This window comes from Hyalella azteca, unplaced genomic scaffold (genome assembly GCF_000764305.2).
Source record: "Hyalella azteca isolate HAZT.00-mixed unplaced genomic scaffold, Hazt_2.0.2 contig9625, whole genome shotgun sequence".
In the NCBI taxonomy this organism is placed as follows: Eukaryota; Metazoa; Arthropoda; class Malacostraca; order Amphipoda; family Hyalellidae; genus Hyalella; species Hyalella azteca.
Genome location: NW_025939693.1, coordinates 576,737 through 595,264, shown reverse-complemented (window position 1 = coordinate 595,264; position 18,528 = coordinate 576,737). Strand labels below are relative to the sequence as shown.

The window sequence follows — 18,528 nt, the reverse complement described above, 5'->3', positions numbered from 1 at the left end:
CAGTGTGTAATGAGTCACTGTGTGCTGACTGTTCTATCGAACTACTCTCTCTTCACACGCTTTTCATCGCTTGCAGTGTACTCGTTGAATATATCAGTAGCACGACCAGGCCGTTGATAAAATAAGCTCCCTCGTTTCAACTGGTACGCGTGTTTGTCCTTAAAATACTTTATATTCACATGCTTTTAAATATTTACTAAGGTGAATCTGGGAATTAGTGGAATTAAGTATAGGGCGAACTGTATAAGGAAACAGTATTTAGGGCTGGACGATGCTAGTCAGTTCGGTCGGGATCTGTGAATCGTTGCAGAGGATGAATTTTTAATACTGGCCGCTCGATATGAATAAAATAAATACTTGAGCACTCGTTTTGTCTGATAGATGTTAAATTACCTCATGCGTAGGCAGCGATGTTATTTCCGGCTCGGACAATTTTGCGGCCAGACTCGCGGCCGGTCTGCCAAATTCACGAGACGTCTCTGCTGAGGGCCCGTTGCACTTAGGCGACGGATATGTTCGGTTTTTAAGGCTGCTAACGTGATGGACAATCATTGTTACGTTATTGGATTGTGCTGTTATTCAATTATGTGCTGGTCAGTATTGGACTCCGACAGACACTCCTTGAGTTATGGCCATCTTGGGTCATATTTGTAAAGTAGGGATATATTTGAGCACCGGATTCTATGAATTTTAGCACGTAATTGCATATGCTTCTATGCCTTATAGAAATTATAGTATGCTTGTTCACGCAAAGGAATACGACGTAATTGTGCAGTTGGGCATTGCTGGCCTTCAACCAGTTCAACCATGCCACTGGCTGTCTACGGCCTTCTTTATCAGAGGCCCGCTCGAACTCTCGTAAGATTTTGAAGGGAACCTCTACAGAAGCGGGGTAAAATATAAAAATTTTTAGGAGAGTGTTTGTTTGTGAGTGAAGTTTTTCTAATTGTGTCATCAACTTAAAATTATTATAGTAATTTTTATTTTTTACCGTTATTTCTTTTATGTCTTCCTGAACGCTATGGCGAAGAATCAATCGCCTTCAAACTCAGAGGCGGTGACTCACCAGCGCGGGAACGGATGACTCACGCTTCCCGGCCAGTCCGCAAACGGTTACCATGGAGACAAGCTGTGCTTGCAGAAGCCATCACCATCTCGACAGACGAACATTTAGAGTTTAGACTAAGAGCTTGTGCTAAGTACGCAGTACGATCCAGTACACAAGAAACATATAATTTTCAAAACTTCACAATGGAAAAATCGATTGAAAATGAACGTAAAGAAAGAAGCGCATTTGATGCAATTAAACCCAAATTTTGTCCTGCAACAGCGGTGCTACTAAAAGGTGTATTGGCTTAAGAATCGATAATTCCCAATTTGCACACATCACAAATGTATGTATGAAATTTTTCCGCGCGACAAAAATTTCATGAAATTAAGTATGAGAATAGCTCTAGATTATAAATATTGGTCTACGTGGTCCATAGATCGAAAATAACGCTGTATATTATTACAGAACTTCTCCGAGAATCTGGAACCAGTGCAACAGCAGAACATCAATTGTATCGAAATCTGGAACAGAAAAATCTCCAAAATCTGAGGAAACACAATCAAAACTCCGTAGGAATCGTTCGCAGTCTGCATTCGAAGCTCAAAATGTAAACTGCAAAATCACGAGAATTGCGAGAAAACGATCATTGGAGCAGATCCATGCGAAGTTGAAGGAGGAGCCCAAGTTGGAGTATTGCCCGCGATTTCCAAGTGAGACTTGCTCATACCACTTCAAACAATGGTGTCTTAATGATATTGTATTCGAAATCGTAAATTCATTGAGAAAACATCATTTTCCAATATGTATTACATTATATGAAGCGAATATGCTCATAATTGAACAATTAATTGTCAAGGCGAAAAGTTTTCTGTGAGCCTGATTTTTGTCCACTAAGCTAATTCAAAATTTGAATTGCGTTGAACCGAAATATGGCAGCTCACTGTTGAGCATCTATTCCAATGATGTCATTTATTATTATAAATATACTATGACACAAATAGTCATGCTTACTCATGTTTGCACAGAATATAACAAGGACTCCACGAGTAGATGTCAGGATCTGATGTCAGGGCTCGCCATTGCGCAGACCTGTCGCCGGCGCCCTGATAAGTGGGCAAACGATCAGAAATCAGCATCGACATCAGATGAGGATCTTCTTGAAGAAAAAACTGTGCAAGGTACCATTTTGTTATCAAAAGATCATGACGTCAGCTTGCAATGATATTTACACGGTTTGTTTTTATGTGATGTCAGTCTTAGAAAATTTTTCTCTAAAAAATGAAATAAGTATGATAGAAGACAATATCACCCGCAACAAGTCACTTTCCTGTATTTCGAATAACAAACAAACTGCACTTGACTTAATTAACAAATGTCTTTACAACGATGAACTAAAAGGTAAATATTGTGATTTGTGAACGATGTAATAAAACGACATTGTAAAAAAACATGGAAGTTTATGTTTTGGTCGCCTGAAACAATTTTTTTTGTTTGGCAGTATGCAGAGAAATCCAGGAGCGTGTCACATGGCTGCGTGAGATGCAGAAGTTGAGAGCCGTCACGCAAGACGAGGCGGCCATCATCAACGCGCAGCTCGCTACGAGACTGCGCTTCTTGCAGAGCACCTCTTAGTGAACTGCGGTAACACTTTATTTAACTCCCAGCCTGGGATCAACAGAGATATTTGGCACTGAAACTTGCTTTACCTCGTAGAAAATTGCGATAGCACTACACGCAACGCCCAGCATGGCCTCACTAGTCTCTAATGACCCCGGAACTTAACGCATCCCTTAAAGAACTGCGGTAACATTGCACGTAACGCACGGCAAGGTCTCACTATAGCCTCTTATTGCACTGGAACTTGATGCACCTCCTTAAGAATCACGGCAAAACTACATTTAGGATGCGGCCATGGACGCAATATGTGCTATTAGTGTTTATTTGTTGCGTGACGACCATCGTCACTTGTGGACATCACCAAATGACGTCCAAATGTTAATGAACATAAAGGATCTGGAGACTTCGCCTAATGGGAAAACCACTCTCGAGTGGTTGAATTATTTAAAATGCTACTAATATGATGAAGGATGACCAAAATTTTCAGACTTTCGAAGTTGTTATAAGATCGTCGCCACCGCAATAACCAAATCTTATTATGAATGGTTTGTTCTAGCTCAGGAAAAAAACAACTAAGCAATACAATATGTTATTTTCATACATACACTGAAGACGCAATGATTTAATAAATGATTATAGTACAGGTCGAATAATACTGATAATTGGCCTTGACGTGTTAAACCCTAACTGACGAAACGAAAGAAGAAGAATGTCATTAAGTCTTCTTAAATTCTAAGGCTGTTTAGCATATCCGTCTTATTGCGCTCTTTTCCGGTACATTTTTTTATATTGAAATGAATGAAATTTGAACATCGCAAAAGTAGGGAGTGTTGTTGGGATTACTGATATATTTAGAATTAGAATACAATTCAAGTTACCCGAAGTTTGATTACAACCTATGTTGATTCTAAGTGCCCACATGTAATATTGTTTACAATAAATTAAAACGCTACAATTCATCATAAATCCTTCAAACCATTTTCTGAATTAAGCTGAACTGTTTTTTGTTATTCCTACCATGTTGGAATAATTAATGGTTTTTTGATACAAATTGTTTCTTTTGTTTCAACTGACTAACCGTATTATCGTTGTTTATAATTTCCCAAAATTATAACTATTCTGCATCAAATGAAAATACAAGTTTTCGAAAGAGTCATTTAAATTTTAATAACCATCATTTTCAAACAACACAAATCGTTCCATCTTTGATGACTGAAATCACGCCCATCATGAAGGGGGCGCCTCCATATCGCTTCACCCAGAGAAATGAGCGAGTCTTAGTCCAAATAGCGATGACGTTTTTGCCTTGTGTGGTTCACCCTGATTCAGATTGCCCCTAGCAAAAGAGGGCGTATCACTATTTGAACGATATGACTCATTCATTTTTATGAGTGAATTAGTGATGAACGCATCGCCGCAAGCGGGGGTCGAACGAGGTGGGCTCCTGGCACCTGCAAGAGACCAGGCACGTCGATTATTCTTTTCCTAGCAAGTCAAATAACATAAGCGGAAGAGGAACGAAAACCGATGCGAAAAGTAGTAAAAAATTATTATTCATAGTTTTAATTCAGACAAAAAAATTCACAACTATTGCGAGAATCGTGGCTTGTTGTTAATAACAATATGTCAACATTATTATAATCACAAAGATCACTCGCCTAACGGCTTACAAGTTTTCCTGACATTCGAGGACATGAGGTCACAATACAGGAGTTTTAAAATCAGTTTAACATCATAGAACTTACTTAAAATAACTAGTAACTCAGTTCAACATGTTTCAACTCACTTCAACAGGAAGCCAACGCCTTTACGGCATATGTAGAATTCCTTGGTGCCAGTTTTTGCAGCATACTGACCATCATCGAGGCGGTTGCAGTCATTAGCTGTAAATATCCAAACCATTTATACTCAATTTATACCTATTTTTGTTATAAGGATCACGTCTATGTTGATACAACCTTAAAAATAGTTTTTAAACCTTTAATTTCACCCTTTATAAGAGGTTTTACTTATTTCCAACCAAAATATCAGTGATTGAATAATTACATTATTAGAAGTCATGCAAACTATGTTGAGGAAAACTTAACCCTGTACCGCCTGACATGAGTAACCGGAGCAATATTGTCACACAAAACTAAAATGCGCAAAATGACTTGCACTGTTGGTAGCCGCCACATACAACATTAAAATATTCTCTTTTGCGTACAAACGTCCTCAGTCTGCTGCACTCAATAGTTTACGTATAATTTAAGTTGAAAGTTATGTTCCCGGAGAATGACATACGGCGATAGAGGGTTAAGTTTCTTTAGAGCGTCGTTCATACCTGAAATGGCAGGAGCGTGACGGCCTGCGTACCGTGCATATTGACCAGGTGACTGGCAGTCGACGTTCGCTGGCAGGTCGCATGCGTGAATTTTGTTATTGAAGTAGAGACCATTTGGGCATTCCAGCCTTTGGGGCTTTGAGTTTACGCCTGATTAAAAACAATGAGGATATTGTCAATATCGTACATAATGACAGAACGTGCTGTTTTAGTGTTTTGGATGTTTGTTTTCATAAAAATTAGTAATTGATAACGTCTACATGTGTCCGGAACACTCGCCGACTCTGAAGAACTTACACTTGAAATATTCGGAGCAGATGGGCGAGGGATAAAGACATTCACATTTGCATTCGGGCGGCAGGATGATCTCGCACTCAGGATAGTCGGCCGCGAAGACGCAAGTTTCATTTTCTGGGTGGAAAACAAGGCCTTCCGAGCAGGTGTGGAATTCGGTGTTTCCTCCCTGCACGGAGTGTGGAGAGGAAATTTGTAAACTAGACACAAAAAGAACTTTGAGCTAAGCTAAATGTTTGAAAGGAGTCAGTCATAATCAAAGAAAAAACATACAAATAATGTTGAGTATTTATATCATTAGTTAGTTCAAACTGCAAGTTAACAGAGAATTTAAAACGTAAGAAAGCTTCAAGTAAATTCTCGATATCTTCATTGGAAACGCGGTTTTGCTTAACGTATTTTTTTTTGTTTGAACATATTAAGTAATATCGTTTCATATGTTGGCAGTTCATCCAGTGAATACTCACATCGCAATAATAGTAAGACTGGCAGTCTTCTGGATGAGGCCTCAGGCAGCATTCGCAGTCGCACACCTCCGGTGGGGTGACAGGAGCTTCAGTAGGCGGTTTTGGCACCACCGGGATTTGGCAATCTAAAGCTTCACCGGCAATGCAAGCTGCATTTTTCGGCCAATTACACACACGAAGAACGGGGTCAAAATGTAATTTTGCCGGGCAATCTTTGACGTGTGGAATGTCGTTGGAACAATGAACCCATTTGCGGCAGTCAGCTGGATGAGCGAATAATCCGTTGGATTCGGGGCACCTTATATCACACTCTCCTCCCCCTGTCCCGCCACCACCGCTTGAGCCGCCACAAGGTTCCCCATTGGCATCGACGTAGGTACCAGTGAAACACTTGGTAGACCCTTCGTGATGGCACGTTAGAAGTTCCTGATCCCATCGAGTACCCGGAGCACAGGGCATTTCTTGTGGTCCGTATGGAGCGCACTGTATGAACTTGGTGCAGTCAGTAGGGTGGGGATAATATTGACCGACTTCGCAGTTGATGACGCAACCGTCAACGATACCGCCAGATCCACCTCCTCCACCGCCATTTCCTCCACTTCCACCACATTCTTTTCCATTTTCATCCAAGTAAGACCCTGTCACACACGGTGTAACAGACTCATGGTTGCATGTCAAAATACTTTGATCCCATCGAGTACCAGCGCCGCAGGGCATTTCTTGTGGTCCGTAAGGTGCGCACTGTATGAACTTGGTGCAGTCAGTAGGGTGTGGGTAGTATTGACCAAGCTGACAGTTCACTACACATCCATCAATCACTCCGCTCCCACCGCTTCCTCCACTCGATCCTCCGCATGTGTTCCCGTTCCCATCAACGTAGGAACCAGTAACGCACTCTGTCACTGATTCGTGGTTGCATGTCAGAATACTTTGATTCCATCGAGTACCGGCACCGCATGGCATTTCTTGTGGACCGTAAGGGGCGCACTGTATGAACTTGGTGCAGTCAGTAGGGTGTGGATAATATTGACCGACTTCACAATTGATGACGCAACCGTCAACGATACCACCAGATCCACCTCCTCCACTGCCATTTCCTCCACTTCCACCACATTCTTTTCCATTTTCATCCAAGTAAGACCCTGTCACACACGGTGTAACAGACTCATGGTTGCACGTCAGAATACTTTGATCCCATCGAGTACCGGCACCACAGGGCATTTCTTGCGGTCCGTAAGGAGCGCACTGTATGAACTTGGTGCAGTCAGTAGGGTGAGGATAATATTGACCGACTTCACAGTTGATGACGCAACCGTCAACGATACCGCCAGATCCACCTCCTCCGCTGCCATTTCCTCCACTTCCACCACATTCTTTTCCATTTTCATCCAAGTAAGACCCAGTTACGCATTGTGTAACAGACTCATGGTTGCACGTCAGAATACTTTGATCCCATCGAGTACCGGCACCGCAGGGCATTTCTTGTGGTCCGTAAGGTGTGCACTGTATGAACTTGGTGCAGTCAGTAGGGTGTGGGTAGTATTGACCAAGCTCACAGTTCACTACACATCCATCAATCACTCCGCTCCCACCGCTTCCTCCACTTGATCCTCCGCATGTTTTCCCGTTCTCATCCACGTAGGAACCAGTAACGCAATCTGTTGCTGATTCATAGTTGCATGTTAAGATGCTTTGATCCCAGCGGGTGTCTAGAGGGCAAGGCATTTCTTGCGGTCCGTATGGAGTGCATTGTATGTATTTTGTGCAGTCCGACGGGTGTGGATAGAACTGTCCTAGCTCGCAATTGATGACGCACCCGTCGATGATTCCACTTCCTCCTCCAGAAGCTCCCCCACTTCCACCTCCGCTCCCGCCGTTGCCAGCTCCGCTACCACCACTTCCACCGCCGCTTCCTCCGTTGCCTGATCCACTACCTCCACTTCCACCTCCGCTCCCGCCGTTGCCAGATCCACTACCACCACTTCCACCGCCACTTCCTCCGTTGCCTGATCCACTACCTCCACTTCCACCTCCGCTCCCGCCGTTGCCAGATCCGCTACCACCACTTCCACCGCCGCTTCCTCCGTTGCCTGATCCACTTCCTCCATTCTCACCACTTCCTCCTCCATGTTCTCCACTACCACCTCCATGTTCTCCACTTCCACTTCCTCCGCCGTGTTCTCCACTGCCACTTCCTCCTCCATGTTCTCCACTCTCACTTCCTCCACCATGTTCCCAGCTGCCTCCGCCATGTTCTCCACTTCCACCACCGTGTTCTCCGCTTCCACTTCCACCACCGTGCCCTCCGCCATGTTCTCCACTTCCACCACCATTTTCTCCGCTGTGTCCACCGTGTTCTCCGCTTCCACTTCCACCACCGTGCCCTCCGCCGTGTTCTCCACTTCCACTTCCCCCGCCGTGTTCTCCACTTCCACTTCCTCCACCATGTTCTCCACTTCCACTTCCCCCACCGCCGTGGCCGCCACCAGAGCCGCCGCATCTTGAGCAGGAGGCGGGGCAGTTGCGGCGCACGTATCGGGGCCAAGCGCAGCCGCCGTGTCTGTGGCGCTGGCACTCGCAGTCGCCGTTCGCGGCCCAGAACCTGCAGTCGTTCTGCAGCCCGCCAACAGTTAATTACCGAGATGTCATTAATTAGAATTTCTGGGGTTAAGGAGGTCATTAGATAAGCACATTAGGGCAGGTTAGAACGTGCCAAGTGTCATATTAAATACCGTTTACGTTTATTAGTTAAGAAGAGTACTTTTGTAACTAATGGATATAAATGCTCGAAAACGAACCCCTAAAGTTAGACACTTTTTTCCGGAAAAATATGCTTTAAAGTATTGTTTACTGGAAGCTGAAGCACTGAAATCGAAAAACACCTTTAAATCCCTGCACGTTTCGGGAGCAGAAGTTGGCTGGACTGTCGCAGGACACTCGACGTTGTCCGGCAGGTCGCACATCTCAGTCTCGGAGTTGAAGAGAAGACCTTCTGAACAGTAGAGCTTCTGCACTACGCTGCCCACTTCTTTGCCTGATGTTACAAAAAACTTAAGAAGCAAATTTGCAATGACATGCCAATCAACACTTCTAAACATTTTCTCTCATAAAGTCTGTCAATTCTGCTTAAACATTTTTTGAAGTTTAGTTTCGCCATGTGTCTAATATTTCTCGCAGTAAGTAGTAAGGGCGATAAGTCTTGAAATATATCCGTATGAGGGATTACTAAAATCAGGTAACGCGTTTCGTTAATCACTAAGTATCATTAGGATGTTAACATGAAGGCAATTGAGGAAACGAGATACATTTAGCGTATGTGTATGATAGAGACTGGATTAACCAACTCGTATTTCTCAGGGACGAGTACATGCAGTCCAGTGGACGGTTGCCTTTGTCTTAGCTGTGAAGTTTGAAGAGGCGCAGAGGTCCACTTAATTGGTTGTTAAGATGTGAATTGTTGCGTAGATTAGAATTGCATCAATTATTTGCAGTCTGTTGAAGTCCGGTTCGTGATGAGAATTTTGTTATTCTGCCCCAGTTCCTTATGGTTTAATCACTTTAATGTGATATTGTGGCTTTCCATTGCATGCGCTATTGGTCCTCCTGGTGCTAAATGCATTGCGAGCCGTCGTGGTAGGGTTGTGGTTTTCACGAAATTTACGAATGGTTACGGGCCTTGCATTATACTTTGTTACGCATGTCTCGTTTACTCAGTTTCATTTCAACATCCTGAAGATGCTCAGTGATGAGCAAAACGCGCCGCCTGATTTTACCAACCTATACTTTCAAGGCTCGTCGACACTGTACCTGCCCTAACACGTAGGCAGCTTAGGACACTGCTAAATTCATATCGTAAGAGGCATACGTACACATGTAGAAAGCATCACACTCGTCGGTGACAGGGTATCGACACTTGCAGCTGCACGTTGGCAGGTTAGGACACTCGTAGTTGACGCTCAAATCGCAATCTTCGACCAGTGGGTTGTACACGAGCCCCTCAGAACAGGTCTTTTTGTAGGCGTTCCCTGACTGAGAAGATGTTTAAATTTGGAATAAATCATGTATAGTAAATTTAGAGCCGTACTGATGAGACCAAATAGAGACTTCTTGTATACATTAATTCAGCTGATAATTTTTCGTTTGTGGGAGAATTCCACCATCTCAATACCAACGTACTTATTAAGTATTTCAGTATTATTACCTGCGTTTAAGTTGCAAGCAACTTATTCCTCTCTATGTCTTCTTCAATCTCACGCTAAAATATGAGCTATGAAATACCATTTATAGAAGGTAATTATTGCATGTGTTTACGGGTTACCTCATCACATTCAAAGAATGAAGAGCAGTCCGATGGGTCAGGTTTCCTGCAACATTTTCCACAGTCGCAGGCGACGCCGGGGACTGGCGAGGATCTCAGCTTTGGGGCGGCCTCCAGCAGGCAGCTCTTGCTGCGTTTCTTCATCGCCTCGTCGCACTGACAGACGATTTTGTAGTGATAATATTATTGATTTATTCGAGTTATTTTATTAGTTATCGTCATTGATGAAAAATGGAAACTAGCAAGCAATATGAAATAATGAATGACAAAGTAGATTTGTGGAATAAAAATTTAGAGTCAAAGAAGATTTCCCGTAATCCACAACAGAAATGAGTTAAAGCCTATTAGTGCTATTTTAATTTTAAAAATAGCTAAATAAGTTATCTCACTCAGAAAAGCTAAGATCATTCTCACTTATGCCGCCATTAATCCACAAGGTTTAAGGTGATTTCAGTCACAAGTGATTGTTTTCAACAGGAATGAAGTACTACTGTACTAGCTGAGAGATTTGAAATTTGCAACGAAAAAATATAACAGATTAAATAGCAAGAAGCCTTTCACGACATTGATATTATTTAACAAAAAAAAAATAAATAAATGCATTTCATATCTGAACTTTTCCTAGTCGCAAAGTGTTATCTCGTGAGTGTACAGAAGATACACACATTTTTATTTACAACGTCCGTATAACGACACGGATCGCTTTATATCTCAGCGCTTTGATCAACAGAGATACGATCTGTCAAGATAAGGTCGACGTTTCTGTGAGTGGTTTGAAATAAAAATGAACTGATAGTCGTTTATGCTGATCCTGTTTGTTCCGATTTAACTCTGTTTGTTAATTTTCACAAAGATTGCGGTGCGTATACAATAAAAAGAAAATAATTTTCATTGAGTAATAAGTTTACTGTATTTTTATTATAAATCACGCGCGTGCAGCCAAATTCCCCGTTCTGAGATATTTTTCTATATTTACCTAGACTCGTTTATCGTAGTTTCTATTCTCGTAATCGCTTTCGATAAAAAATTATTGTTATTTAATTAACTTAGCATAAATGTAATATTATTATTAGGAGTTGTTTATTGTTATATATAATATAATATATTACGATGATATTTATTTTAGGAGTTGTTTATTGTTAAAAATTGTAAATTGTTATTTTAGTTCAAAGTTTACGGAGGGCAAGGTGCAGAAGGTGTACGTTAATAAAGTGTTATGCCGTGTGAAGCCCTACCAGAGGTACATGGTATGTTAGGTCATGCCGTGCATCATTGAATTAGGATACGTGAATTTTTGTGAATAAATTGATGGCGAATAGAATTGTGGTCTTTTGAATTTTACATTTATGGATTTGTTTTAATAATTTGATCACTATTGGTTATTTGTGTATTCATATTTGCTTCTTGCATGAAGGCCTCAAATGTCTAAACTCAAATCTCAAATCTTAATTGTATCCAAGAAGCACCCCAAGAGAAAAGCATGCAGTAAAGTGTTAAGATTAATAAGTTTTTATTCATTATTGAAAGTTTATAGCACGTCGATCATTTGTCTATCTGAAAGTGTGATGCAAGTAAGTGTTTAATTATGATTAATTGGTGGATTTAAACCTATACGATAATGCAGGCTAGTTGGTGGTTCTGAGAGCCCTAACACTATACGAAACAACTGTCCCCCCCAACATGGACGAAACTATTGATTCAATACTTTATGTAATACCTAAAATAAGTTCGAAGTTTTCTAAAGTGATTACTTTGCTTAGTGTCAATTAACTATTAAGTAGGCTCTAAGTAGTAGGTAGAACTAGTAGGTTCTAAGTAGTAGGTAGAACTATCCTCACCATTGCCGACTTTGACTTGTCGCACATGCCGGTGCGGGCGTTGTAGTGCAGGTTGGCGGGACAGGCTTCAACATGAGCGACGTTATCAATACACTTGACGTAGCGCACGCAGCTCTGAGGGTGACTGAAGTAGCCGTTGGCTGATGGACATTGCAGCGACTTGCATGAACCTGCACAGCACAAAAACAGGTCATTTGAATTTTTTGTTGCTTCTTTTTAGCTTTCTCTCTCTCTATTTATCTTTCCCTGTATCTCTTCGTCTTTCTCTGTCTTTATCTCTCTGTCCCTCTTTATCTTTCTCTGTCTCTCTTTATCTTTCCCTGTCTCTCTTCATCTTTCTCCGTCTCTCTTTATCTTTCTCTGTCTCTCTTAATCTTTCCCTTTCTCTCCTTATCTTTTTGTCTCTCTTAATCTTTCTGTCTCTTCTTTACCTTCCTCCGTCACTATTTTTCGATACCTTCTCAAGTACAAATCGTAAGTAGTTCAATGAAGGAAGTTTATGTTGAATTTGATGCAATAAAGAATTATTTAAAAATGAAGTAAGATAGAAATAAATAAATGGTTCTGAAAGTGGAAAAAAATATTCATTTGAAAATGTTCCCGGTGTTTTCAACATAATTTTTTGGAATTCATAAATAATTAAGGTTAACTAAATCATCGCATTGTTATTGGGGTATCGCTATCTCGATACTAGAGAATATATTGTTCTGTGAAATATATAAATATTAATTCAAATTTATTAAGACCAATAAAAAGTTTAAATTAAACTTTTATCCGGAAATTACGGTCACTAAATTTATTCTATCATTGGCTGCATTTTGATATCCACGAACATTGTTTAAAAGTTACAAATGCCACTGATAGCGATAGGCAAGTTTAATTTTCGGTTGATATGTATTAGAGTTGGCTTGTTATTTGTCGTAGGCGTTCTGACTTAAAAACTAATAAGCTGACAGTGCTAATCTTCCGTTATCTGAAGAATTGATATGAGCAAAATTGTTTTGAAGACCCGTCTCATTTTATATCGGGCGAAGCTAGCATTTTTTAAGTCAAAAAATATTTATTGAAGCTTGTACGTGCTGTAATGGTATTACGTTGTAAAGACTGCCAATAATAAAGAGTATTTATTGGTCGAAAATTGGTAGAGTAAAAGTTATTACGATTTTTTCATACAGAATTATTCAGATTATTTATTCATAGCAAATTGTTTGATACAAAATTATTATGTTAATATTTTGATGAATGTGAACTCTAAAGTTTATATAACGGTGTTCTGCACCTATAACGACATGGGGCTCGCGACATTTATAGTTTTGAAAAATATAACTCAGTACTCACTGCAGTGAGTGACAGAGAGCGCTTTTTCTCGTCGACGAAAACGTGACGTCACGGACAGACAGACAGACGGACATGACGAGCACAATAGCGCCTTTTTTTCCATAATGGGAAAATGCGCTAAAAAGCAGAGAGCATCAAGAGAAACGAGAGATAGCACGAGAGAGACAAAGGCGGCAACATTATTGCTGTGATTCATACTACCTATTTTTTGCGAAATATTTGCTGGACAATATGCCTTTTGAGAGATAAAATCCTAATGCTTACTGAACCAAGAAACCAAATGAAGGCGCTTGTGGAACCCTATCAAGGCAGCTGAAGGGTTCTTGCATAACTAAGATCAATCCGCACAAATCTTTTGCACTGAATCTCTGTGAATTATTTTCAGTTGAACATTAGACTTCCTGCATAGTAGGCGAGATTGACGGCTATGATTTGCTTAAAAGACGTGTTTATTGATCGAGAATCATGTAGTCACACAAGTGCCTGCATGTAATGGATCGTCGTCTAAAGCTAAAGCCAATGCGAATATTGGAAGAGTCATCTCGATTATAATTTTTATCGGTGGTTGAAAGAAAACACAAGAACATGTCTGTAAGTTACGTTGAGTATTTAATCCAATTGTTTTATTTTATTATCTCCATTTTATTTATTTAGGAGTTCCCAGCTGGTTTAGCAATAGGTTCCAAGATATTCATTTGACTAAATAGAATAATGAATTGACTTGATTACTGTGTTGAAATTTAATAAATGCTTATATATAATATCCTTCCGGCTCAGAAGTATCTAATTGAATAAAACTCTTTATGACCTGCGCCTTGACAGCTGCCGGCGTGTTGCATAGTAAGCAGGCTTCCTGCAACGCAGTGTACATTTCTGACGTTTGTGACGAGTACAAGTTAGTGGCCGCAACCCCACAACACTGCATCTGTACTGTCTGCATGAACTCGAATTTCCGCGCGTCATCGTCGAAAATGATGAAGAAAGAAAATATTTTCACAGTTCGTTTGCAGAAGCAGGAATGAATGTTGTCACTTGCCAGACTAGACGTTCATGCTTTTTGCACACCAGGAATAAAATTCGGCATCTTTAAATTCGGAAGAGAAGCAGTTCGAAATCATAGACTTATTGGCCCATTATTTTATGGATGTTGATAAGTTCGTGACATTAAAATGTTGAGTTTGTCGCCTAACGGGCATGTGGTACATTTTGAGTCATTTGTACACAAATCAAAACAAATTATCTTGGCTCTTGGAAGACACGCTAAGTTAGACTTCTTCTTCATGAGAATGACCATTGCTCTCGATGTAAGCTAGAAATGCTCTTTAAATATGATGATAAATTGAAATGGAAACGCATTATTTTAACCCACTTGTTTTAGAGTATACAGATGAATAGATAAATTTTTGACGATATTTTTTGTTTTGAATTGTAGATAATATAATTAAGGGTGCACTAAAACATCTCGAATAATTAATTATCTAGATTGGACGCAGTAACTCACGCAACTAGTTACTAGTGCTTATATTCTACAATTTTAATTATACGATTCTTTTACTACAGTCAATCACCTTCAGCTTGCAGGACGAAGCAGGCGAGCCCAACGGCCACTGCCGCAGACACTCTGATGGCCAGCACCATCGTCCAACTTGATGAGAGAAGCTCGAAGTTGTGATATATTAATTAGGACCTGATGTGGCGAGACTCAAACTGTGCAAGAAGTGTGCGGGAAGAATGGCCCTAGGAGGCCGAGACCCGGCCTTATAAGTTGCTGGCAAGATGGTAAATTCAAGTTAAACATTTGAATTCTTCTGAACCTTATCTCATCAGCGGAGAACGTACGTTATTTCAACTCAGGTGCGATAGAGAAGCGAGCTTGACGATAAGAGATTTATCATTTATTTGAAAATTCTTAGTTTTAAAATGCCTTATCACTGCTAAGGCTTCCAATCAGCCGCTGGTAACTCAGGAAATACCGTAGGAACATAGTTTCTCATTAAGGTAATCTTCATGAATACTTTTGACAGCTTCGTGATTATAGTTACAGCAATCTATGGCATTTAATTAAGAAATATATAAGCAGAGATAAATGCTTCCGAGTCCTGACAGATTTTAGATTTTGGTACTCTTAGTCTCTGAAAAGGTATATTTATGCTAATATTGGTGTCATTTTGTTGAAAATTAAGGATAATAAATGATAGTTTATAATTACAGGCGAAGTTTATTGGCTGTAATATATAAATCACCAGCAAGGAAACAAAATAGCAGGTGTCAGAGAGCTTATATGGACCTACAAGAAGTACAATATCATTGCAATGACATGACGGCGCCGTACAATGACAGTACAAATGACATTACGGTGCTGGATGATGGTTGTCAAACATTCGAATTCCAGCAAACATGGGTCAAACAAATTGGTCGAAACTGTACAATTTTCGAGTAACTAAAGTGTGACGTGTGTCACTAAAGTCTAATCGATTCAACACGGCGTAGTTAAATCGTTTCAGTTCTTTTATTAGAAGCTTGGTGTTGCGACACCAATTGAACACAACATGGTGATGCTGTCTAAAAGAAAAATTAATAATAACTTTATAATATGACTACTCGCAATTGAAAATTAGTTCGTAGAATTACACTAGTACAGTGAATTGCTCCAACACTAGACATTCATTAACTCTACTCAGACCTGGGATATTCAATATTAAAGGTTGAATGAGTTGGTGAAACATAACTCACCTTGTAAACACTTAATATTTATTGAATTGTTAGATGAGTCCTAATAAATATAACACATTCTCTTAAAACCTTGTATTAACAACGTTTGATCTTCGGTTAACGTGCTAAAGCCAAGAAGACACCGATGAAAGGCACGGAGGTTAACCCTAATTTGGCACTTGTTTGGTCCATCACTGCTTAGGTTATTCATTATAGGCTTTGACGTAATCAAATACTTAAGTAAAGAAGCATTGGTGCCCGGGGAAGACGTTTGTGGTATTTCGAACTTCTCACTTGGATTCAGAAATGCAAGTTAATTAATAATATATAATGATTACGTTGTGTGGTCATACAAAATTCGACACACAGAATATAACCTCACTAGATCCACACAAAGGCAAACAAGGAAAACAAAACAGAAATTCTAACAAGATCCAAGTCGCACAAATCTCACATGCCGACAGCAATAAAATTTTATTCTTATCAAACCGAGATTTAGTAAAGTTTTTATGACATGGCGTACACTTCAGAGATAGTAATGCAAAGTTGACTCAGCTTGACCCCGAGCTGCAACATTATCCGCACTGCACGAGTATTAATATAAATATCGTTTCCAGTGACCATACTTTCAAAACTCGCTTAGTGAACGTAAGTATTTACGCTCTATTCTCTTGTCTGTGATTGGTGCATTTTGCTTGAAAGGTCGTCAATGATTGGCTGATGAACTTACGATCTCTTAACTTTTTCTGAAAATATAGGCCATGATGATATCCAGCGAGGTCCAGATCCAGCTCATCCAGCGAGGTCCAGATCCAGCTCATCCAGCGAGGTCCAGATCCAGTTCATCCAGCGAGGTCCAGATCCAGTTCATCCAGCGAGGTCCAGATCCAGTTCATCCAGCGAGGTCCAGATCCAGTTCATCCAGCGAGGTTTTGTTACCGGCTTTTCGAGGCCAAAATTATTTCAGTGCTGGGCAGGCAGCAGTCATTTTTTCAAGTGCCTACCGTGCGTCATGTTATGTAGAATTTTTGTTCCATAAAGATCAGGACCTTTTGTTAACTTGAGATTTCTCATTGAAAGCGTTAACGATTTTTTACTTTAAAATTAGTTCGATTTGCCCAAAGCAACACAAGATGCGCTCGTACTATTAATCAGATCTATTAACGAGCGGAGACACTATCAGAGCCTGCTGTGAATGCATATGTACAATAAGTCAGATCCATTAACTATAGTAGAGTTCAATTGAAACCTCATTCAACTGAACTATAGTATAGTATAGTTCTATACTATACTATAGTTCTATGTATATTTATAGTATAGAATTATCCTATAACTATAGTATAGTTCAGTTGAAACCTTATGAAGAGAAAAATACATGTAGGGAATAGATTATTTCGCGTGTTTTACAGTTATTACGTTCCGTGCGACGTATAGAGTTATTGCTCAGCGGTGGGTAATGAGATCAGGACTGCGCTCTGAACTCTCAAGTTCCATTGTTCAGTGAATCAATGTAAGCGAACACAGCGAGAATAAAGAAGTAGAATATGGACAAACAAAATTAAAATCGTATGCAATCTGGTCAAAAGGCCAGTCTAGTCAAGAAAAGTACAAGAATCGGCGACAGGCCTATCCAGGCCTATTCTTCAATACCGAAGATACTATAATTAAAATCGATAAGAAATAATTGAAACTTTGATGGCATTCCGTGTTGAAGGCAATAAAACTTAACTAACCTTACATAAAACACGGGCGAGTATTTATTGCTGCAGAAGAAATTTCAACATTTGTTTACCTTAATTTAAGTAACGAAGATAACATTTACGTGACGTGATAAGATAAGCCTATCTTCTTCCTGTGGGTTGATAGATGGACGCGCAACTTAAGCCTGTAATATCAGATTAAAACATGCGCAACACATTAAGGGGACCGGCTACCCTCCGGAAAAACTTCTACAGTTATTATCCGATCATCATGAAACTTCACATACATACGTAAAATGTAAAAAAAATAACATTTTGTTCGTATGAATTTTTCGAAACAATTGATAGAAAACGTGAAATTCATAGAAAACGGCTAAAAAGGGGTACTATAGAAAATCTATCTCCTCCTACAAATATCGTCCTACAACATCCAGACACATATCATTCGATTCGTAAAGACCATATCTATCGACCTGGCCATCGCTTTTTTTCATTTTCCTCATATTTTTTTATGCGCGTTTTTCCCATTTTTTCACTTTTTTCACCCCCTCCCCCCCTTCTCCCCCATGTATAAGACGAACCATGGACAAATTCAAAAAAAGCGATGGCTACGTCGATAGATATAGTCTTTACAAATCGAATGAAATAACTCTCATTGCTGTAGCTTGAAAACTGTAGGAGGAGATAGGTTTTCCTTGACAGTAAGTTCAATAAGTTAAACTTTTCAGGACGGCTGGACAAAGTCCCGCGCGCCTCGAAATAGGCACTCAATGTAGCATGGATATCAAACTACAGGCTTCTCTAGCTTAGTCCACTCAAGGATGCTAGCAGCAACTTGTAGCGCACCTCTCCGTACAAAGTTAGGAGGGT

At 40.1% G+C, this 18,528-nt stretch overlaps 1 protein-coding gene and 1 long non-coding RNA gene across 4 annotated transcripts; one reads left to right on the top strand and one right to left on the bottom strand.

Moving 5' to 3' along the window:
* The first annotated feature begins 1,212 nt into the window (after positions 1–1,212).
* LOC108681491 lies at positions 1,213–3,453 on the top strand. Its single transcript, XR_001931503.2, has 4 exons — positions 1,213–1,345; positions 1,517–1,761; positions 2,077–2,229; positions 2,550–3,453. It is a non-coding gene; the product is annotated as an uncharacterized LOC108681491 (long non-coding RNA).
* LOC108681490 (hornerin) lies at positions 3,242–14,963 on the bottom strand. 3 transcript variants are annotated; one of them, XM_018170526.2, is made up of 11 exons: positions 14,815–14,963; positions 11,909–12,078; positions 10,071–10,226; positions 9,622–9,781; positions 8,635–8,786; positions 8,096–8,365; positions 5,753–8,035; positions 5,289–5,454; positions 4,992–5,141; positions 4,455–4,551; positions 3,242–4,119 (listed from the first exon to the last, which is right to left on the bottom strand). In XM_018170526.2, the coding sequence occupies exons 1-11, from the start codon at positions 14,882–14,884 to the stop codon at positions 4,065–4,067; spliced, it is 3,729 nt and encodes a 1,242-aa protein (XP_018026015.1). In that variant the 5' UTR covers positions 14,885–14,963; the 3' UTR covers positions 3,242–4,064. The 3 variants fall into 3 exon arrangements, with proteins under 3 accessions (XP_018026015.1, XP_018026016.1, XP_018026014.1); XM_018170527.2 differs by having other exon boundaries at positions 5,753–8,046; positions 8,128–8,365; XM_018170525.2 differs by having other exon boundaries at positions 5,753–8,365.
* Positions 14,964–18,528: the final 3,565 nt, after the last annotated feature.